Genomic DNA, 18,314 nt, shown 5'->3' with positions numbered 1-18,314 from the left:
AGTTTCTTCTTCCCATGGCTGCGATATCATAAAATTCTAAAAATACAAATTCCAAGTGCTTTTCCATCTTAAGGTATCTTACCTTTATAACCCCAGTGTCCTGCAAAAGTGGCCAGAATAGCCCAGCTATATTTTCTCCCTCACCCTTTGCAGAAATAAGGTTACTTATAAGAAAACTCAGAATCTCCAAAAGGTATACATAGTAAGTCACACTGGTAAATAATGAACATTTCTAACAGCTCTTAGAAAGGAGATAGAAGCCCACTTACTACTCCCAAATTCACCAACCTTCATACACCTTCATAGACAGACATTGATAGCAATGGTGAGTTTATAATTAAAGAACAAGTGAGGCAAAGGTCAAAGCAGTATCAATCTAAGTGTAGACAATGGTGCTTTGATTATTGACCCGTACAACTCTGCAGTGCCTTTTAGTTATCCCAGTTCAGCTCTTAAAGCTATAGATTTTTGTTGTGGAGAACTCAGGTGTGATGTAGCTGCTTCACTAACTCTTCACAGTACTGCATGTCAATATTGGGAATGATTTCTAATCAATTTAAACTGCACACAGTACTTTAACAGAATAAGAAGTTTATTACTCCCACTCAGTAGTTCCTGGGGGCTTTGATGTTAAGTCATACATAATTCGAGAAATGCCAGGAATCTTCTTAATCTCAGTGACCATCTTTAACACCACCTGTTATAAAAACAAAGAATATAAACAGAAGAGCCAGAATCCACTGCATGTCCAAAGTCTTAGACAGCTTACATTTTGCAATTTAAAATTAAAAAGTGATCTACTTTCACCATTGTCTTCCATGTACACTGGATGGTCTCTGATTAATCATATATAGTGAAACTCTTTCCTTCTAAAACAGATATTAGTAACTTAAACTCAGCACTACTCAAAGTGTGGTCCACAAACAGGTGCTAGTCTGCAAGTTGTATTTGTTACTGGTCCACAACAAGTACTTAAAAACACTTATAGCAATTTGACATTGCTGTGGCATCCAAGCATATGATTTTATGTGTTTAAGCCCATGCTTTGCAAATTATCTGTGGCTTAAACATACAACTCTGAGGGCAACAAGGTAGCACATAGTATACTATAATAATAATCACTGTCAAGTATATAGGAGAAGAGAATGGCTTGGCCACTTAACTGGCCAGACATTTAGCAAATTTGAGCATAAGGGAAAACAGACTCTAAGCCACGTTCTCTAGCTATCTAGCTATAACCAGAGCCTCACATTAGTGTACTGGAACAGTGGCCCAACTAATAAAGTCTCACTTTGATTTTCACTTGCTATTATGTAAACAAGTCCTCTGTAACACTTTGGAGGGATAGAAGGATGGGGAAAAGGTGATCAAAAATGGTAATGGGACTGGTAGTAGCAGAACATTAGGCAATCCACAGTGGCTGGTCATAATGCCATCAAATATCACCTTTATTTCTAACTCTTTACTCCTAGGGTTTTCTTCTTTATTTGGGTAATACTATTTATAAAATTGAGGTTGGGAGGATTAGATTCAATTAAAGATTACAGTTGGTAACTTTCTATAGTAAACAAACACCTGGAAGGTTTATTCAATTTAAGGCCTTTTTCTGCTACAGTGTATAAAATGTCAAATATGTGGAAGTAAAAAAAATAAATAAGAGCACATCTTATGAACAGAAAACAAACCCCAGAAAGATCAACAATGTCACAGCCTACTCCAACATACTATAAAATGTATGAGGTACTGAAAATGTACATTAGAAAAAAATATATAAATTACCTCTACTGGGACCTCATTGCCAGGTGTTGCAGGTATACCCGTCATGAAATCACTAGTAATAAAGGTTCGAATAACCACAGATCTCTGGCATGAAGGCTGCTTCTGAAGTGGGTCCCGATCAAAATGTAATGGTGTCAAAATCACTGGCATCTGGCTGATTTTCCCAGCATATCCTAGAGAAAGGAATATGTAGAACCAATCACTACACCATGGAAGAGCACTCTAACCCAGTTCAATTAAATCTTCCCATACAATATATAAAATCACATACACACACAAAGTTAAGACTGTCATCATGCACTGATTTCAGCTACTCCCACAGTATTGTAAGTGGATTCAACAACAAATAGAAATTGATCATTGCAGTGATGTGATATATACAGCTTGAGCATCCCTAATCCAAAAATCCAAAATGCTCCAAAATCCAAAACTTTTTGAGTGCCGACACGACGCTCAAAGGGAAAAACTCACTGGAGCATTTTGGATTTTGAATTTTCAGATTAGGGATGCTCCACTAGTATGTACACTACAAATATTCCAAAACCAACAAAATTCAAAATCCAAAACACTTCAGTCCCAAGCATTTCAAAAACAGTATACTTAACCTATATAGAGGGAGAGTTGATTCTTATTATTCGCAGTAGTTCTATTCTATACCACAAATGCTGAATTAGCAATATTAAACTATTTCTCCTAGGGGAAATACAGGGTTAGGTTCCTGCAAGCCTTTGGTCACAACATTTTCATCAACTGATCAATATATAACCTTGTTTTATGTGAGTTTCTGTTTAAAGACCCCTTATTTAATATTTATTGTAGATTCATTAACATGAACTCACAATTAACAATGCCGATCTAGAAGGAACCTTATCTAACACAGGTTTTTTCCGTAAGATACACTACAGTCTTTTTGTGCTTAGGAACCCAAACAACACTTCAGCACTACGCTTGAGGGCCATTTTAAACAGCCAAATCACCAACAAAAAGCATGAAAATGTAAAAAGTATGTCACCAAGTAGATCTTGAAAAGGACATTTATTTACAGTAGGAGAGCTGAAACAAGAAGGCAGAGTGCTAACCTTGTTCAACCTCAGCTAGAAACATGTCAGTAGGACAACTCCAACTTCTTGCAGCTCTGCACGTTTGTCAATGGTCACAAAGGTGAATAAATTTTATTTAGAAAGCAACATCATGGAATCATCCATAGAATTAAATAATAAAAATAAAAGCGTCTAAATAGCAAAAGCTACACCTCCTGCTAGAAATCATAATGTTAACCTTCCAAAAACTAGTTGCAACATGCAATGATAGATAAAATGAGCAACCTACCAGACTCCCTGAGAATGTTATGGGCCTCAAAATCAGCTTGGCGTAAAGTACTGAGCACGCCTGTTGTCAGGAAAGTGGGAGTAACATCTGTAGGAGGTTCTTTTACTGGTGGACCAAATATATAGACAACTCTAGAAGGAAAAAGGTAAAAGAGAAATTACATTTTAGCATGAGAAGTAATGCAAATAGAATGGTAACATTCTTTCCATTTATTTTTAGAATATAAAATTATAGGTGGATCTATGTTCTATGTACTTTCCTCAAGGTGGGTTCTCTGGAATATCATCTCAGAATGTTTAAAGATATATGATTAACACAACAATCTTTTCGAGTAATGTACTGGTTAGAAGAATGTCCCCCAAAATTCATGTCCACCCAGAATCTGCAGGTGGAAATAGGGTCTTTGCAGATGTAATCAAGTTAAGATGAAGTTATGCTGGATTAGGGTGGAGCCTAATTCAATGACTGGTGTCCTTCCAAGGATAGAGAAATCTGGAAGCACAGATAAACACAGAAGAGGGCCATGTGAAGACAGAGGCAGAGATTGAAATTAAGCTGCCACAAACCAAGGATTGCCAGCAAAGACTAGATACTAATATGAGGCAAGGAAGGACCCTCCCCAAAGCTTAAGAGAGAGCATGGCCCTGCCAACACCTTGATTTCAGACTTCTGGCCTCTACGACTGTGAGACAATAAATTCCTGTTGTTTTAAGACTCTCAAATTATGGTGATTTGTTATGAGTAGCTCCAGGAAACTAATACACATAGTTTAAACAGGTTTCTTTATGACAAGACTTCAGAAACTGTAGTACACTAACATGCACTGCAAATCTCCAAGATGAGGCTACAATGAACTTCCCAAACTTAATTGACCGCTCAGTCTTTTTTTCTTTTCCACTTTGAGAAACAGTAATCCTAAAGAGAGATTCTCATTTCCACTGTATTAAAAATGCCACTGAAACAGGACTTAGTATTACTTACTACTTGCTTCCAAAAGGAATAACTCACTACTGCTTTAAGTAAATGCCTTTTTGAAAGACAAGAAGATACACTGCAAGTGTTAATAAAAGTGGGGTTTGGAACATAACTTGAGGAAATTAGGATCAGACAACTATAACAACTCGAGGTCTAATTGTCACTAATTCGGAGGGATTTATTTCACAATCTTCACCCAGAAAACAAGAGGGAGTCAGGGTAGACAGACTTCAACTCCAGCCAATAGACAACTGTCCCTTTTCCTTAGCCCTGTCTGTCTTTAGCAAAGAAAACAAATCTCCCCATGGCGACTACCATGGTAAAATTTTTAATAACTTTTTTTTTCTTAATATGTACTTGGAGTAAAATACACAAAAGAAAATAGTCCTGAGATCAAAATCACCATCACGAACTACTTCACTGTCTCCTTCTCTAAGCGTACTTTAGCAGGTTTTTGTCTCATGCAAAGAAAGTAAATCACACTTCTAAACAATACAGCTCCTAGAGCTCATAAATAATAAAGAAGAAAGTGATGCCATAAACCTGCTCTTTTTGCCTTCTCATTTCTTACAAACGAGAGTGATCACAAGTGTACAAGGACAGGTAATCATCTACATTGTATACAGAACAATAAAACTGTAACAGTCCTGCACTGTACAAAGATTCCCTCATCCAAATTAGGAAAACTGGCAAAATTTTTTTTTAAATTTTTTTATTTTAGTTCTCAAAAAGGACCATGGCAAAGAAATCTAAAATCTGCCAAGGTTCTTTTAAAGGCTCATATTTAGGTTCATATTTTAAAATCTAGGTTTTTTTGTTTGCTTGTTAGGCTTTTTTTTTTTTTCTTTTTTGAGGAGGGAAAAAGAGTTGAGTGAAAAAGGAGAGACAAGTGGGGGTCAGGGGGAGAGGACAGCATTTAAAAGGATGGATATAATGTTTAAATATTGAGTAAGTGCCCTTTGGCAAAAAAGACAGAGAGAGAATTATAAGAATGCTGTGGGGCCAAGCCCAGTGGCGCACTCGGGAGAGTGCGGCGCTGGGAGCGCAGCGACGCTCCCACCACGGGTTCAGATCCTATATAAGAATGGCCGGTGCACTCACTGGCTGAGTGCCGGTCACGAAAAAGACAAAAAAAAAAAGAATGCTGTGAAATAAAAAACATACTAATTATATAGTAAAAGCAGTGGAGTTAAACTTAGGGAAAGGAAATTTTATGTATGATATATAAATTTTATATAGATGTTAGCATTCTTCAGAAGATGAATTATGAAACACTGCTTTAATGAAAACAATTATCTCCATTCAAAACAGGCAATTACAAATTTACCATTATTTAAGCTATTAATAATTCTTTTTTTCCACTATATTAAAGGTGATTTTGTATTTACAGACCTTTGGTTCATATGGTAAGCCTTTTAATGGACATGTTCCCATCAGAAAAATGTGGCTTCTCTGTGACTCCTTAACTCTTAACTATACAGACTCTGCTAAGTTAACACTAACAGGTAGGTTTCTAATTTCTGCAGCAAATTTGAGTAAAATGAAACCTAAAGTAATTCTTTTTGGTTGTTAACCAGTTAACATACAGGAAGAAAATTAAAGGGAGTGAAATAAGAACATTTAATTAGCAATCTGGTACTAAATAAGTGGGATTTTTGAACTGTGTGTGTGTGTGTGTGTGTATATATATATATATATGAAAGAATGCAACCAAGTATTAGGAATAAATCATAAATCAGCTGTTGATATATCCAAAAAGATTAATGTGCAAATTAAAGAAACCAGAGCTGAAAGATATAAATAGTACATTTAAATGCAGCTATTTTAACGATATCTGACATGTGACTATTTCTTTTCTTTAATTTTCCTTGGGATTACTATTAAATTAACCAATCCCTATTTGTAATTCTATAACCTGTATATGTATTTTTTCTATTCTTCTGGAACAAAACATGCTGCCATAAAACCAACAGCTAGCATAGGCTGCTAATTTAGAAGATATGTTTTAGAGCTGTCTTTAATATTTTGTACTAAAATAAAAATCTCTACTTCTCCTTTAAACAACTTTTATAATTACATTGTAATGAAGGACCAAAACATAAGATAATATTAAATATCTGCTTAACTACAATCTACATGCATATCTGAACTCTAAACAGAGCCATTCACTCTTATCTGCTATCACCTACCTACACCTATACTTGAGCCTTTGGGTCATTCATTAATGGGAATACCTTAAAAAACACATCCTTTTTCCATCACACCTCTCTCACACACACACCCCCACCCAACCCCACCACCTCCTGCAGAACACACCTGTTAATGTTGTGACACATACGAGGTATAAGCCTAGCCAGGAAAATAAGAGATTCCCAGTCAGGATCATCTTTACTGGAGATTCCACAAACATAACTGTAGGAACGACAGTCACCCTAAAAACAGAAATACGATCAATGATTTTTAATAGCTTTACAGAAGTCAAAAGATGGGTTGGAAAATAGCTTATGCATGGTAACACTATTAATAGTAATTTTTTTTTAACAATAACATATTGTTTGAATAAAAGCATATACTAGACGCTTCTCTAATGATATAAATAAAACCTAATTAAAATCCCATATCTGAATTGGTTCAGACATAATGAAAGCGTCATGGTAATTTCAAAAATTTATTCAACTTATACCTGAGGGCCACTGAGATTTCATTCTGAATGTGTGCCCAACTGCGGGTAGCCCTCATACTTAATTTGGCAGACAGGTTCTGCCCATGTTTATTGGGTAGATATGGGATTCTTAAGTGGGAGACAAAAACAATTCATAAAGATTTACTTATTAATTTGTTTAAACATGAGCTAAAAAAGTTAATTTAAAAATAGGTGAATAAAACTGGTAATGATTGATTCCCTTTTTCTTTGGCCTGTTTAATCCAAGTAATTTGCTTTTTTTAAAAAATCAAATTAAAAAAGCCATTTAAAAAGGTAACAGATTCATTAGATAACTATCTAATACCCAGAATGTCAGATACTGAGAATATGAGAACTTAAAGTATTTGAATGCTAATTTGATAGTTTCGATACATGCTCTTTAATTTAGGAAATGAACCTACAGAAATACATAAGTAACTGCTGAAATGCGTATAATAATGAAAAAAAGCCCACTGATAGAAGAACCTTTAAATAAATTGTGGTATACATGGAATATGAGGCAGCAGCTAAGAAGAATAATCTACTTGTAAAGACATTGAAAGATCAAAAGTATATTATATCCATCTAAAAGAAAAATGTTGACAACGTGTATCTATCATCTTTTAACATTTTTAAGTAAGTTTAAAATAAATGTTTCTGGGGCCGAGCCCGTGGCACACTCTGGAGAGCGCGGCGCTGGGAGCGCAGCAACGCTCCCGCCGCGGGTTCGGATCCTATATAGGAATGGCCAGTGCACTCACTGGCTGAGTGCTGGTCACGAAAAAGACAAAATAAATAAATAAACAAACAAATAAATGTTTCTGGAAGGACACATACAAAACAACTGGAGAGTAGAAATAAGGTGAATTTTCTTTTAATATATTTTGATTTTTTTTACAGGTATGGTTTACTTTGGTATTTAGAAAATAAACCTCACTGCTATATTAACCATGAATTACAATTTTTATCTGGGTTTGCGAAGACCTAAGAGACTAAAGTAAATTTAGGTATTTAACAACAAAAGAAACTTATTTTGGTGAAAAGAGTAGTAGAGCCTGAAAAAGTTTCATTTTCAGAAAAGAAATCACTCATCCAACAAATTATATTATCTCAAGCATCTATCTATAACACCATTACCTACAACACTTCCCCGAAAAGGAGAGTGGGGAACTATTTCAACTCACTCACTGTCTAGCAGGAGTTAGCATACAGAGGTGGGAGTTTTCTATAATAGATTTACTTAGGACAGGGAACATTTTTAAAGAATTAAATAACCTATCTACACTTCTATTTTTAGACAGTAGGGTAATATCTGCCTGAAATATCACAGCAAATCTCAAAATGAATGATAAATGAGATAACCCATAAACCACTGAAAGAAAATTGTTTCTACAGTTGCAAGAAGGGTTATTTCAATAGTGCTTTAAAAATAATATAAGCAGCTTACAACTCAGCTTTTAAAAGGGGGCGGGGGGGAATATAGAGCAAGAGTTCTGTAACCAAAATAACTGGCTCTATCACTTCCACGAACTAAAATATTTTAGTTTAACTTAAAAGTGACAATGAATTGTTATCTTGTTTACAGACAGAACTATATGAATTCAGAGCAAGGAGAAATTTAAACTGCTTGATTCACATATTTAGGAAAAAGAATACACTTATTAAGTTTTAGATGAATAATCTCTAAAACAGTATAGTTAATTTCTTTCCACAAATAATTCTACTATGAGGACATTATAACCACATTAACCCAATAACTGGCACTCATACTATTTTGAGTTAATAACAGTGTGAATTTTCCAGTCTTCATTTAACCACTAAAACTCTAAATAACAGAAAAGAAACCTTCTTCCCTACCCTCCCTAGCTTTTTTTCCCTAGAAAGTCAGTTTAGAATCATATAAATAAAGAACTTAAATGTAATCATTTATAAATAGCATTTTAAAGTTAAGAACTATATTATTCTCACATGCTTTTACAACTAGAAAGGCAGAATAAAAAATACAAAAGACATTAGTTGTTCATCATCACAGCCAAGGAAGAGAGGTGACATGTTGAGAGAGAACACTGATCTAGGGAATACACAAGTTGAGAAAATGACCTAAATAGCGTAATATATTCATCTGAGGGTCTTCTTGCAGTTAAGACTTCTAGAGCCACAGTATATTTCAAACCTAGAAGGATAAATGGTACCTGCTCCTTAAGGCAAAAGCAAGTAAGCCAATCCTGTAACTTTTAATTTTTACTTTTGGTTAGAGTTGACAGATATTCCCAAACTACAAAATCTCAGCCTGAATATTTCATTCCTACAAGGGGACTTCAAAAAGTTCATGGAAAGATTCATATTATCTTTCAATCCTATTTTTCCACAAACTTTTTGAAGTACCCTCATATAATCTCATTCACTCCATACACATTCTTATAAAATGTTGCCTTTTTACTTTTCTAAACTTGGTGTATACGAGTACTTTCATATTTCATTTCGTAAGTAATTCCTACTTCAATATCAGTGACAAGAGCAAATTGCACAAAGTTATGTCACAGACAGGTCAATGAATTCACACAACTCACCTGCACACCTACGGTTTTAATTGGCAGCAAGAAGGCATTCAGTGAATGCAGACTTGTAATGTGCATCAGCTTCTCCTGATCCTCTTCCGTCGTGCAGGCTTTGACTCTTTGTAATAGTGTATGTGGCTGAAAAAACCAGAGATACCTTTTCAGGTTTCAAGTAATAGGGTATTTAATCTTTTCCTATCTACTACTATCTTATATATCTATACTTACTGGTTTATAGCAATAGATTGTACTTGGTATCATCTTGACTTGTGTGTGCTATGCACTATACCAGAAGTTAATTTCTGAGGGCTAGGACTATGAAGAAATTAAATCTCAGGATAAGAAATACAGATTAGGTTTACATACATCAAGGCTTTATTTCCCTGTAACCAGAAAGTGACACACCTCACCTGAGTCAAACTTCCTTATCTCTAATGATACCTTTTGCCATTCAGTCAATTTTGCCTGAAAGTAATACAGCTCCTCTCACTTCCTTTTTTGGGTTTATTTGCCTGGTGTGTGTTTTTTCATTCTTTTACATTCACTCCTCCTATCCCTAGATATTAGTAATGTCTTTTGTGAACAGGTTATACTTTTCAGATTTATTGTTCTAAATAGATTTTAGTTTTCAAATCTAGTTTGACAATCTATGTCTTAATTGGAGATGTTAGTCCTTTTAATTAATTGTGGGTTAATAATATGCTTGAATTTCACTCTACACTCTTATTCTATAGTTTCTGTTTGCCCCATTTTTTATGTTTCTTCTTTGACATTTTTTGAACTGGTGATTTCTCCCAGCTCATTTATATTCCCTTTGCTGGTTTTGAAGTTAAACCCTCTATTTCCATTCTTTTAGTAGTCCCTCTAAGTGTTAGCATAGATATTTAACAAAAGAGAATCAGTCTCTCTGTCCTTCCAGCAAACAATACAAACATCTTGCAATACTCTAACTTGAATCAAGCCCTTTGTGGCTAACATGCTACTTTAGTTATATATTGTTTTTTACTTTTTTAATAAAAACCAAAAAGTAGAAATTATTATTTTTACTATTTTATGCAGTCCATGTTTGTGTTTCAATTTACCAATTTCTTTGCTTACCATTCTTTCTTGTATCTCAGAACCTCCTCCTGAATTCCTTTTGCTTCTCCTGAAGTTAGTTCTTTAAAACAGTGGTTCTCAAATGCACAGTTACTTGGGATGCTCAGGTCCCATCCCACACCAATTAAATAAGAAATTCTAGGAAGATGGGCCAAGAATAGAATAGTTTGAAAGCTCCCCCAGCTGACTCTAATACACAGTCAGTGTTGAAAATCACTGCCTTTAGTTCCTTTAGTCAAGGGCTGTTTAGCAGTAATTTCTATTTATCTGAAAATGACTTTATTTTGCTCTAGTTCTTAACTAGATTTTGCTCAGTTCTTTAACTGTTCACCCCAGTTAATTATTTTCTCTAAGCACATTAAAGTCTTGCTTTTACTGTTGCTTTCAGTATAACAGTTTTTCCTTTGTAGGTAATCAATCTTTTCTTTGCACTGTTGTCTTTGGCAGTCTGTAATTTTACTTAGAAATGCCTACTATGTTTCAAATTCCTTTTCTTTATCCTGCTCCGGATGTGTTGTTTACCGAGTCTGAGGCGCCATGTCTTTCACCAGTGTGAAGGAATATATTTTTTGTCTATTATCTTGGTCTGGACATATGTTAGAAATGACCTTCTCAATTCTGTCTTAACCTCTACCAATACTTTTTCTGATGATTTGTCCCAATTTCTGGATAATTTCATGACATCCATCTTTGAGTTTACTAATTCTCTCTTTAGTTATTTTTAATATCAATTACTATTTTAATTTCTAGAATTTAGATTTTTGCCCTAGTCTGCCCATTCATTTTTAGCAGTCTTGTATACCTTATTCTTATTATCAACAGCCTCTTTTATTTATACTAACTTTATCTTTTGTTTGTTAATTCCAGTATCTAAAGTCTTTGAGGACCTTGTTCTGCTAGTTGCTTCCACTCTCATCATGGTGCCTTACTTCTGTATGTGTTTTGTAATTTTTTACTGTAAGCTCATATTTGTTGGAACTCTATGGGAATTCTTTGGGGCCTAGTTAAAGACAGTCCAAAGAGAATTTACATTGTTTCTTGCCCAACTCCTGGAAGCACTGCTAACCCAGGTCCAATTTAAATTATTATTCTTAGCTTGCAGTTTTCAAACCACACAGATTATGAATTGAGGCCCCAACTCTACAGGACTTGGAGACTTTTCCATGCATCCTCAATTTGGAGCTAAAGTGTTGTTCAGTGTGAAGATCTCTGATCCAATTCCAAGTCTTTCATGAACCCAAGGTCTCATATTCAGAAACCTACGCATGAGTAGAATTGCTAAAACCAAAGCCCTAGACCACATGGGATTAGTAGCTGCCCGCAAAGGAACAAATAACTTTAAACTGATCAAGAGAAGCATCTAGAACTGATGCTTCCAATTCATTCCTGATTCAAAGGATATCCCTTACTTTCTTGAAATACATATGAAAGAGTATTTTAAAAACTTAATCGAATATTTTTAGGGTTTCAAGATATCCAGTCTTATTTGGCTAGAAAGAAAAGTCTGCATCTACAAGTCTCTGTGGAATACTTTCCTCATAAGTCATTTCAAAGGTTATTTTACCCTAAATTATCAAATAATGAAACACTAAGAAATTCACAAGAATCCGCTCAATTCCTTATACTAATTGGCTGTGTCAAATATTACCTTTTTAACACTTGCAGAAAAATCAGCTACTATTTTCAAAATATTGTTGGTTTCAGGGAAGTCCTTACAAATATAAGGTTCTTCAGCACATATTACTCTGATTGCCAGGCCAGGACCTAAAGATAAGAGTAACAACAGTACTTGATATAAATTTTATGTTTAATATAAAAAATATAAAGTGCCACTATTTCCAAAATATAAAATCCTTCCAAAACTAAAACTCATCTGCCATGATAGGTTAAGTTTCTTAAAGTATTTAATTTCAAATTAGTTTCTCACCCAACTCATCATTTTTTAGAATGCTTCAATTCTCTCCATATCAAAGATTTCTATCTCTTATTTTTACAGTCCATATATTAAGTGTCTGAAAATTCTCCAGTAAATGTTTTTAACTCACAATATATGTGCCAATTTAAAAAAGTTTTATTAAGGGAATTTCCCAACATACACAAAAGTAAAGAGGACAGTATAAAGAACCATCTTATATTCATTATCCAGCTTCAACTACAATCTAATTTTAGGAAAAGTAGTATGCTGTTAAAAAAATTCAAGCAAATTATAAAAGAGTGTGTTTAATTCCAAAGAATGTAAACTGATATTTCTATTTTACCAAATACGGAAAAGCTGATAAAAAAAAATACAAGTTATGCAAGGATCTAAGAAAAATGAACTCTGCTGCTTTACTGCAACAGAAAAGATGACTTGAGATGCCTAGTTAAAGGCAAAAATCTAAGAAATGCCCATTAATTCCTCAGTCTCACTCCTCATCTTTAGAATAAATAGCTTGTTTAACATAAGTAGTGTTTAAAGCAAAACCTTTTTTTCCCCGATGAAATCTTACATGATTAAAAAAAACCCAATATATAAAATAGACTATAAAAAAATCAAGTGAGTCTAGCTGAAATGATGACCAGGCTCACAGGACTGCTTGGTCTCCCTCCATTACATTCACAGACCATCCTTTGCCAGCATACAAGTTAGGGACTGAAGATCTTAAATTACTAGATTTGATTACTAGATGTGATAAAAAGTGCTAATCACCACATAGTCATACATTTGTTAACAATGTTTATGGAGGCAATATAGTAGTTAAAAGTATAAACTTTGGGCCGAGCCCATGGCGCACTTGGTAGAGTGCTGCGCTGGGAGCGCGGCAACGCTCCCGCCGCGGGTTCGGATCCTATATAGGACTGACCAGTGCACTCACTGGCTGAGTGCCGGTCACGAAAAAACGACAAAAAAAATAAATAAATAAATAAAAATAAAAAAATAAAAGTATAAACTTTGAGGTAGAGGTTATTGGGGTTATAATCCTGGCTTCACACCTTCTCATCTGCTAAACTTGCAGCAAATTAGCTTCTGTCCCTAAATGTCCTCATCTTAAAACAGGATAATACTAATTTCTACTTAAAGATCAAATAAGACAATATGTTTAAAGTATTTAGCAGAATGACTAGCACATAGCAAGTGCTTAAGAAATATTAACTATTATAATGTTTTTTAATTTAATTAGACCATTCTTCCAACTTATCGCCTAATCACTACTATAGGAAGCTAGAAACTCAGGTACAAGACTTGCCCAAGCTTGGCTGGCCCATTGGCTCAGCTGGTTAGAACACGATGTTATAACACCAAGGTCAAAGGGCTCAGATCCCCTTACCGGCCAGCCAAAAAAAAACTTGCCCAAGCTCAAAAAATAGTAACAAAAACAGGTTTAAAAAACAACAACAAAAAAACAGGTTAAGACTCTCAGTCCTAACTTTAAACAAATATCACCTCTAATATTTTCTATATGAAAGACAACTATTTAAAAATTGAGAATTTGTATTTGTTCATGAATTACTTACATAGAACATAGTGCAAAGAATGCTCTGCATATGAATGAAATGGCTCATCCATTCAGACGAGCCAGACATAGGATAAGGATTTTAGGGAACCAAGTTGTAATCCTCACCTCTACCATGGAATGCACCAGGGTACAAAGAACATACAAACCCTAGCTCTACTACTAAGAATTACGTGGCAATGTTATTAAAATATCTCTATGCCTTTGTTTTCTCATCTGATGGTAACATATGCCAAACTCCCGGGGATCATGTAATATTAAAATACAAAGACAACAGAAAATGAGTATTTAATAAAATAGACAGTAGATACTAAAAAAAATGTAATGTGTTTGTTCCCTACACATCCTTTCCTTTCTCTGTCACAATATTACCTAAGATGAAAAACTGTTTCAGATTGTCTGAACTGATTTTTCTTCATCATGAAGGTCTAAAAACAAATCAAACAAAATTCAGGTTTTTTGGGGGGGTTTTTTGGTTTTTTTTTTTTTTTTTTTTTTTTTACCTGGAAATGGATGCCTGGAAACTAACTCTTCTGGAAGTCCAAGTTCTCTGCCTAAAATTCTCACTTCATCTTTATGAAAATCTTTCAGAGGTTCTATTACTTTTCCCTACATGGAGGAAAAAAACCCAATCAATACAAATTAGTTGCTAAAATGACGTGAAAAACAAAGGGTAACAAATTATTGGCTTCTCCTGTTGTTATTTTCCTTAGATTAAAAAACTGTTTTTAAAAATGCATCTTTAAAGTATTTCCTCCTAAGGTCAAGGGTTGGATCCCTATACCAGCCAGCTGCCAAAAAAAAAATAAAATAAAATTTAAAAGTTAAGTATTTCCTCCTATGCGGTTTAAGGATGTAGATGAATATTTCAGTGGTATTCTTATTTCTCCATGAAACATTTTATACGTAAATCTTTTAAATGTAAATAAATCAAGGTAAACCAACCCACCGTCTCTGATCTAGCTCTCATTAGGACACAAGGCAATTACAAAATATTATATTGTTGTTTCAAAATTAAAACTATTCAAACGATATCAAGAGAGTGAAAAGACAACCCACAGAGCAGGAGAAAATATTTGCAAGTCGTATATCTGATAAAAGACTTGTAACCGGAATATATAAAGAATACAATTCAATAATAAAAAGATAAATAAGCTAATTTAAAAATGACCAAAGAATATGAACAGACATTTCTCCAAGATATACAAATGGCCAAGAAGCACACGAAAAGAGTCTCAACGTCATTACCCATTATGGAAGGACAAATCAAAACTACAATCAGATACCACTTCACATCCACTAGGATGACTAAAATAAACAGAAAATTCACACCCATTAGGATGGCTACTATTAAAAAAAAAAAGAAAATAAAAAATGTTGGTAAAAATGCGGAGAAATCAGAACTGTAGTGCACTTTGTAAAATGGTACAACTGCTATGAAAAATAATTATGAAGGTTCCTCAAAAAATTTAAAAATAAAACTACTGTACGGTCCAGCAATTAGGAGGACCTTGCAGAAATGTCTGTGTACACATGTTCACAGCAACACTTTTCACAATATCCAACAGATAGAAGCAACCCCAACGTCCATCAATAAATAGATGGATAAACAAAATGTAGTACATACATACAATGGTATAATACTCAGCCTTAAAAAGGAAGCAAATTCTGTCACATGCTACAACACAGATGAACTTTGAGAACATTATGCTAAGTGCAATAAGCCAGTCATGAAGAGAATACCGCATGATTCCACTTGTATGAAATATTTAAAATATTCATAGAAACAGAAAGCAGAATGGTGGTTACCAAGGGTTTGGAGAAGGGAGAAAAGGAGAGTTGTGTAATGGGTATAAAGTTTCAGTTTTGTAAGAAGTAGTTCTGGAGATCTGTTTCACAACAATGTGAATATACTCACTACTGAACAGTACACTTAAAAATGGTTAAAATGGTAAATTTTGTTTTGTGTTTTTACTACCACCACCACTACCACAACTAAAAAACGGGTAAGTCTTGGTGAGGATGTGGGAAATTGGAACCCTCATACATTGCTGGGAATGTAAAATGGTGCAGTCATTTTGGATAACAGTCTGGCAGTTCATCAAAATGTTAAATAGAGAGTTACCATAAGACCTAGCAATTCTACTCCTAGGTATATACCAAAACAAACAAAAACACACATCCACAAAAACATTCAACCAATGTTCACAGCAGCATTACTTATAATAGCTAAAAAGTCAAAACAACCTTAATGTCCATCACTGATGAATGGATAAGATATATCCATACAATAAAATATTATTTGGCAATAAAAAGGAATATAAAGTTTTGATACATGCTACAAAATGGGTGAACCTTGGAAACATTATGGTAAGTATAAGAAACCAGTCATAAACCACATATTGTATGATTCCATTTATATGAAATGTTCTGAATGGGCAAGTCTATAAACACAGAAAATAAATCAGTGGTTAATGGTTGCCTAGGGATACCAGGACAAGAGGAGGTGGTTGCAAACAGGTAGACTGAGGAGTGACTACTAACAAGTATGAGGTTCCTTTCTGGGGTAATAAAAATGTTCTAAAATTACACCATGGTGATGGTTGTACAACCCTGTGAATATTCAGATAGAAGAAGGAAAAGAGGGAGACAGACTCTCCATGTGTCTAATTTATGGAAAAGTCATCATAAGCTTTTACCTCTTCTCTCAACTTTCTGATAAGTTCTGTGTCATTGTGATGGGTTTTGATGAGTTCAGCTTTGCCACTTGCAACAAGAGATGCACTTTCAATTAGATCAGGCCGTAAAGTACCTTGGGCAAGGAAAACCTCCTCTGGTTTCAGGTTCATTTCTCCAATTACTTCATTAGCAATCTATAACCAACAAGTAAAATAGCCTTATAAGAGATGAATCTTTTTAAGACAGCAAAATTTTATACTTTTAGCTAAATTTCTCAGAGTCCTTTTGCAATACTGATCAGGACATGAAATTCACCAACCACCAAAATAAACTCTTTTAGGAACATGTCCTTTAACATGATTCAAAAAGGTATATGAACATTCCCTTCAAGAGCCTGAAATCTAGCCATTGAGATAACCAATGAATTAAAGTCCAAAATCAACTGAAAACATCTATTCTTAAGCAGTTAAAACAACAGTCTGGCAACATAAGTATAAATGTTTTTAAAACATAAAGCAGTTTCTACCGGTTAATAGAGTAATAATATGAGGGCATTTCAAAAAGTTCATGGAAAGATTCGTATTATCTTTTTTAATCATATTTTTCCATGAACTTTTAAAACTACACTTGTATACAGTAAAATTCTCATCCAATAAAGAAAAAATCAAAACTGGTCAGCAAATTTGGTTACCTGATACAATGATAAGAAAAAAAAAATACTAAGATTCACATTGGAATATTAAAAAGAAAGGTACCTTAACAAAAGTATCCCCAATGATTTTTCTTTTCTCCTCAGGACTTGTAGTCATATTTAATGTCTTGCTAATTCTTTTTCGTGGGGTCCTGTCTTCATCTGATATTGGTAGAGTTGTTGTTCCATTGTAGAAAGAATGAGCAGCATTTATCACTGGGGAGAGGAGACATGTGTTTTAAAATAACAGATTTTTTTTTTAGGTCACAAATAAAAAGTCAAACTACAGAAAGAATACCTAGATGGATCTTCTCATCTCCCCTAACCTGCCTACAAATTGAAGAACTATCAATAAACCACAAGAAACAGAGTCCAGATGCAAGCAGTCATTACATTTTGTTCTTGTGAGAATCCTGTGGCATTTCGTGATCTAGGGCCATATCATGAATTATACTGGTGGCTTTCCCTCTGTTCAGTGCTCCACCACAGTCCCAAGGGAGTCAAAAGCAGTGGTTCACATACAGAGAATCAAAGTCCTCAGAACTACACACTGATGAATCTCTTGAAACACTGAAATTTATGAACATATATTTAGCAATCGTAGGTTGTCCTTTTATATTTAAGGAACTAAACACTGACTAAGATCTTTATTTGGCAAGAAGTCTTAACTACTGGTGGGCTTCACCATAAGATGACAAGGCAGCTGACTCTTTCACTGGGGGACTGCTAGTGAAACTGTAGGTCTTTCCCTTAAGCTGGCCAATTATCATAGAGAAAATAACTCCAGTCTCCTGCCTATCAGCATTCTAGTATTTAAACAGAAGTGGTGAGGGGAGGGAGTCACCACTTAATACATAGATTTTTACTTAATCCTGTTCTTAACATAGAGTCTTACCTTCACCCTCAACTATGCTTGGTATTAGTATGCCCAATATTCTCTTGTTTAGCCTCTCTAGAGAATAAACCCCACAGTGCTCCTGTGTTAAGGAAAAGTATATGCTTCTCAAATTTTCAACCAGTCTCTGTTT

At 34.5% G+C, this 18,314-nt stretch overlaps 1 protein-coding gene across 1 annotated transcript in view; it reads right to left on the bottom strand.

Annotated features, from left to right (window-relative positions):
- Positions 1-313: 313 nt before the first annotated feature.
- The window catches only part of GMPS (guanine monophosphate synthase), a 75,356-nt gene continuing 57,355 nt past the window's right edge, over positions 314-18,314 (bottom strand). Inside the window, exons 10-18 of the mRNA XM_063097382.1 lie at positions 17,351-17,502; positions 16,616-16,789; positions 14,420-14,525; positions 12,071-12,186; positions 9,337-9,462; positions 6,400-6,515; positions 3,109-3,239; positions 1,780-1,952; positions 314-697 (exon numbers count right to left, since the gene is read on the bottom strand). Coding sequence (XP_062953452.1) covers positions 596-697; positions 1,780-1,952; positions 3,109-3,239; positions 6,400-6,515; positions 9,337-9,462; positions 12,071-12,186; positions 14,420-14,525; positions 16,616-16,789; positions 17,351-17,502 — 1,196 coding nt within the window. The 3' untranslated portion in view covers positions 314-595. The remainder of the gene's footprint in view (positions 698-1,779; positions 1,953-3,108; positions 3,240-6,399; positions 6,516-9,336; positions 9,463-12,070; positions 12,187-14,419; positions 14,526-16,615; positions 16,790-17,350; positions 17,503-18,314) is intronic.

The sequence above is a fragment of the Cynocephalus volans genome, chromosome 1 (genome assembly GCF_027409185.1).
Source record: "Cynocephalus volans isolate mCynVol1 chromosome 1, mCynVol1.pri, whole genome shotgun sequence".
Lineage (NCBI taxonomy): Eukaryota > Metazoa > Chordata > Mammalia > Dermoptera > Cynocephalidae > Cynocephalus > Cynocephalus volans.
The sequence above is the reverse complement of the archived record's forward strand: the minus strand, read 5'-3'. Positions and strand labels throughout refer to the sequence as shown.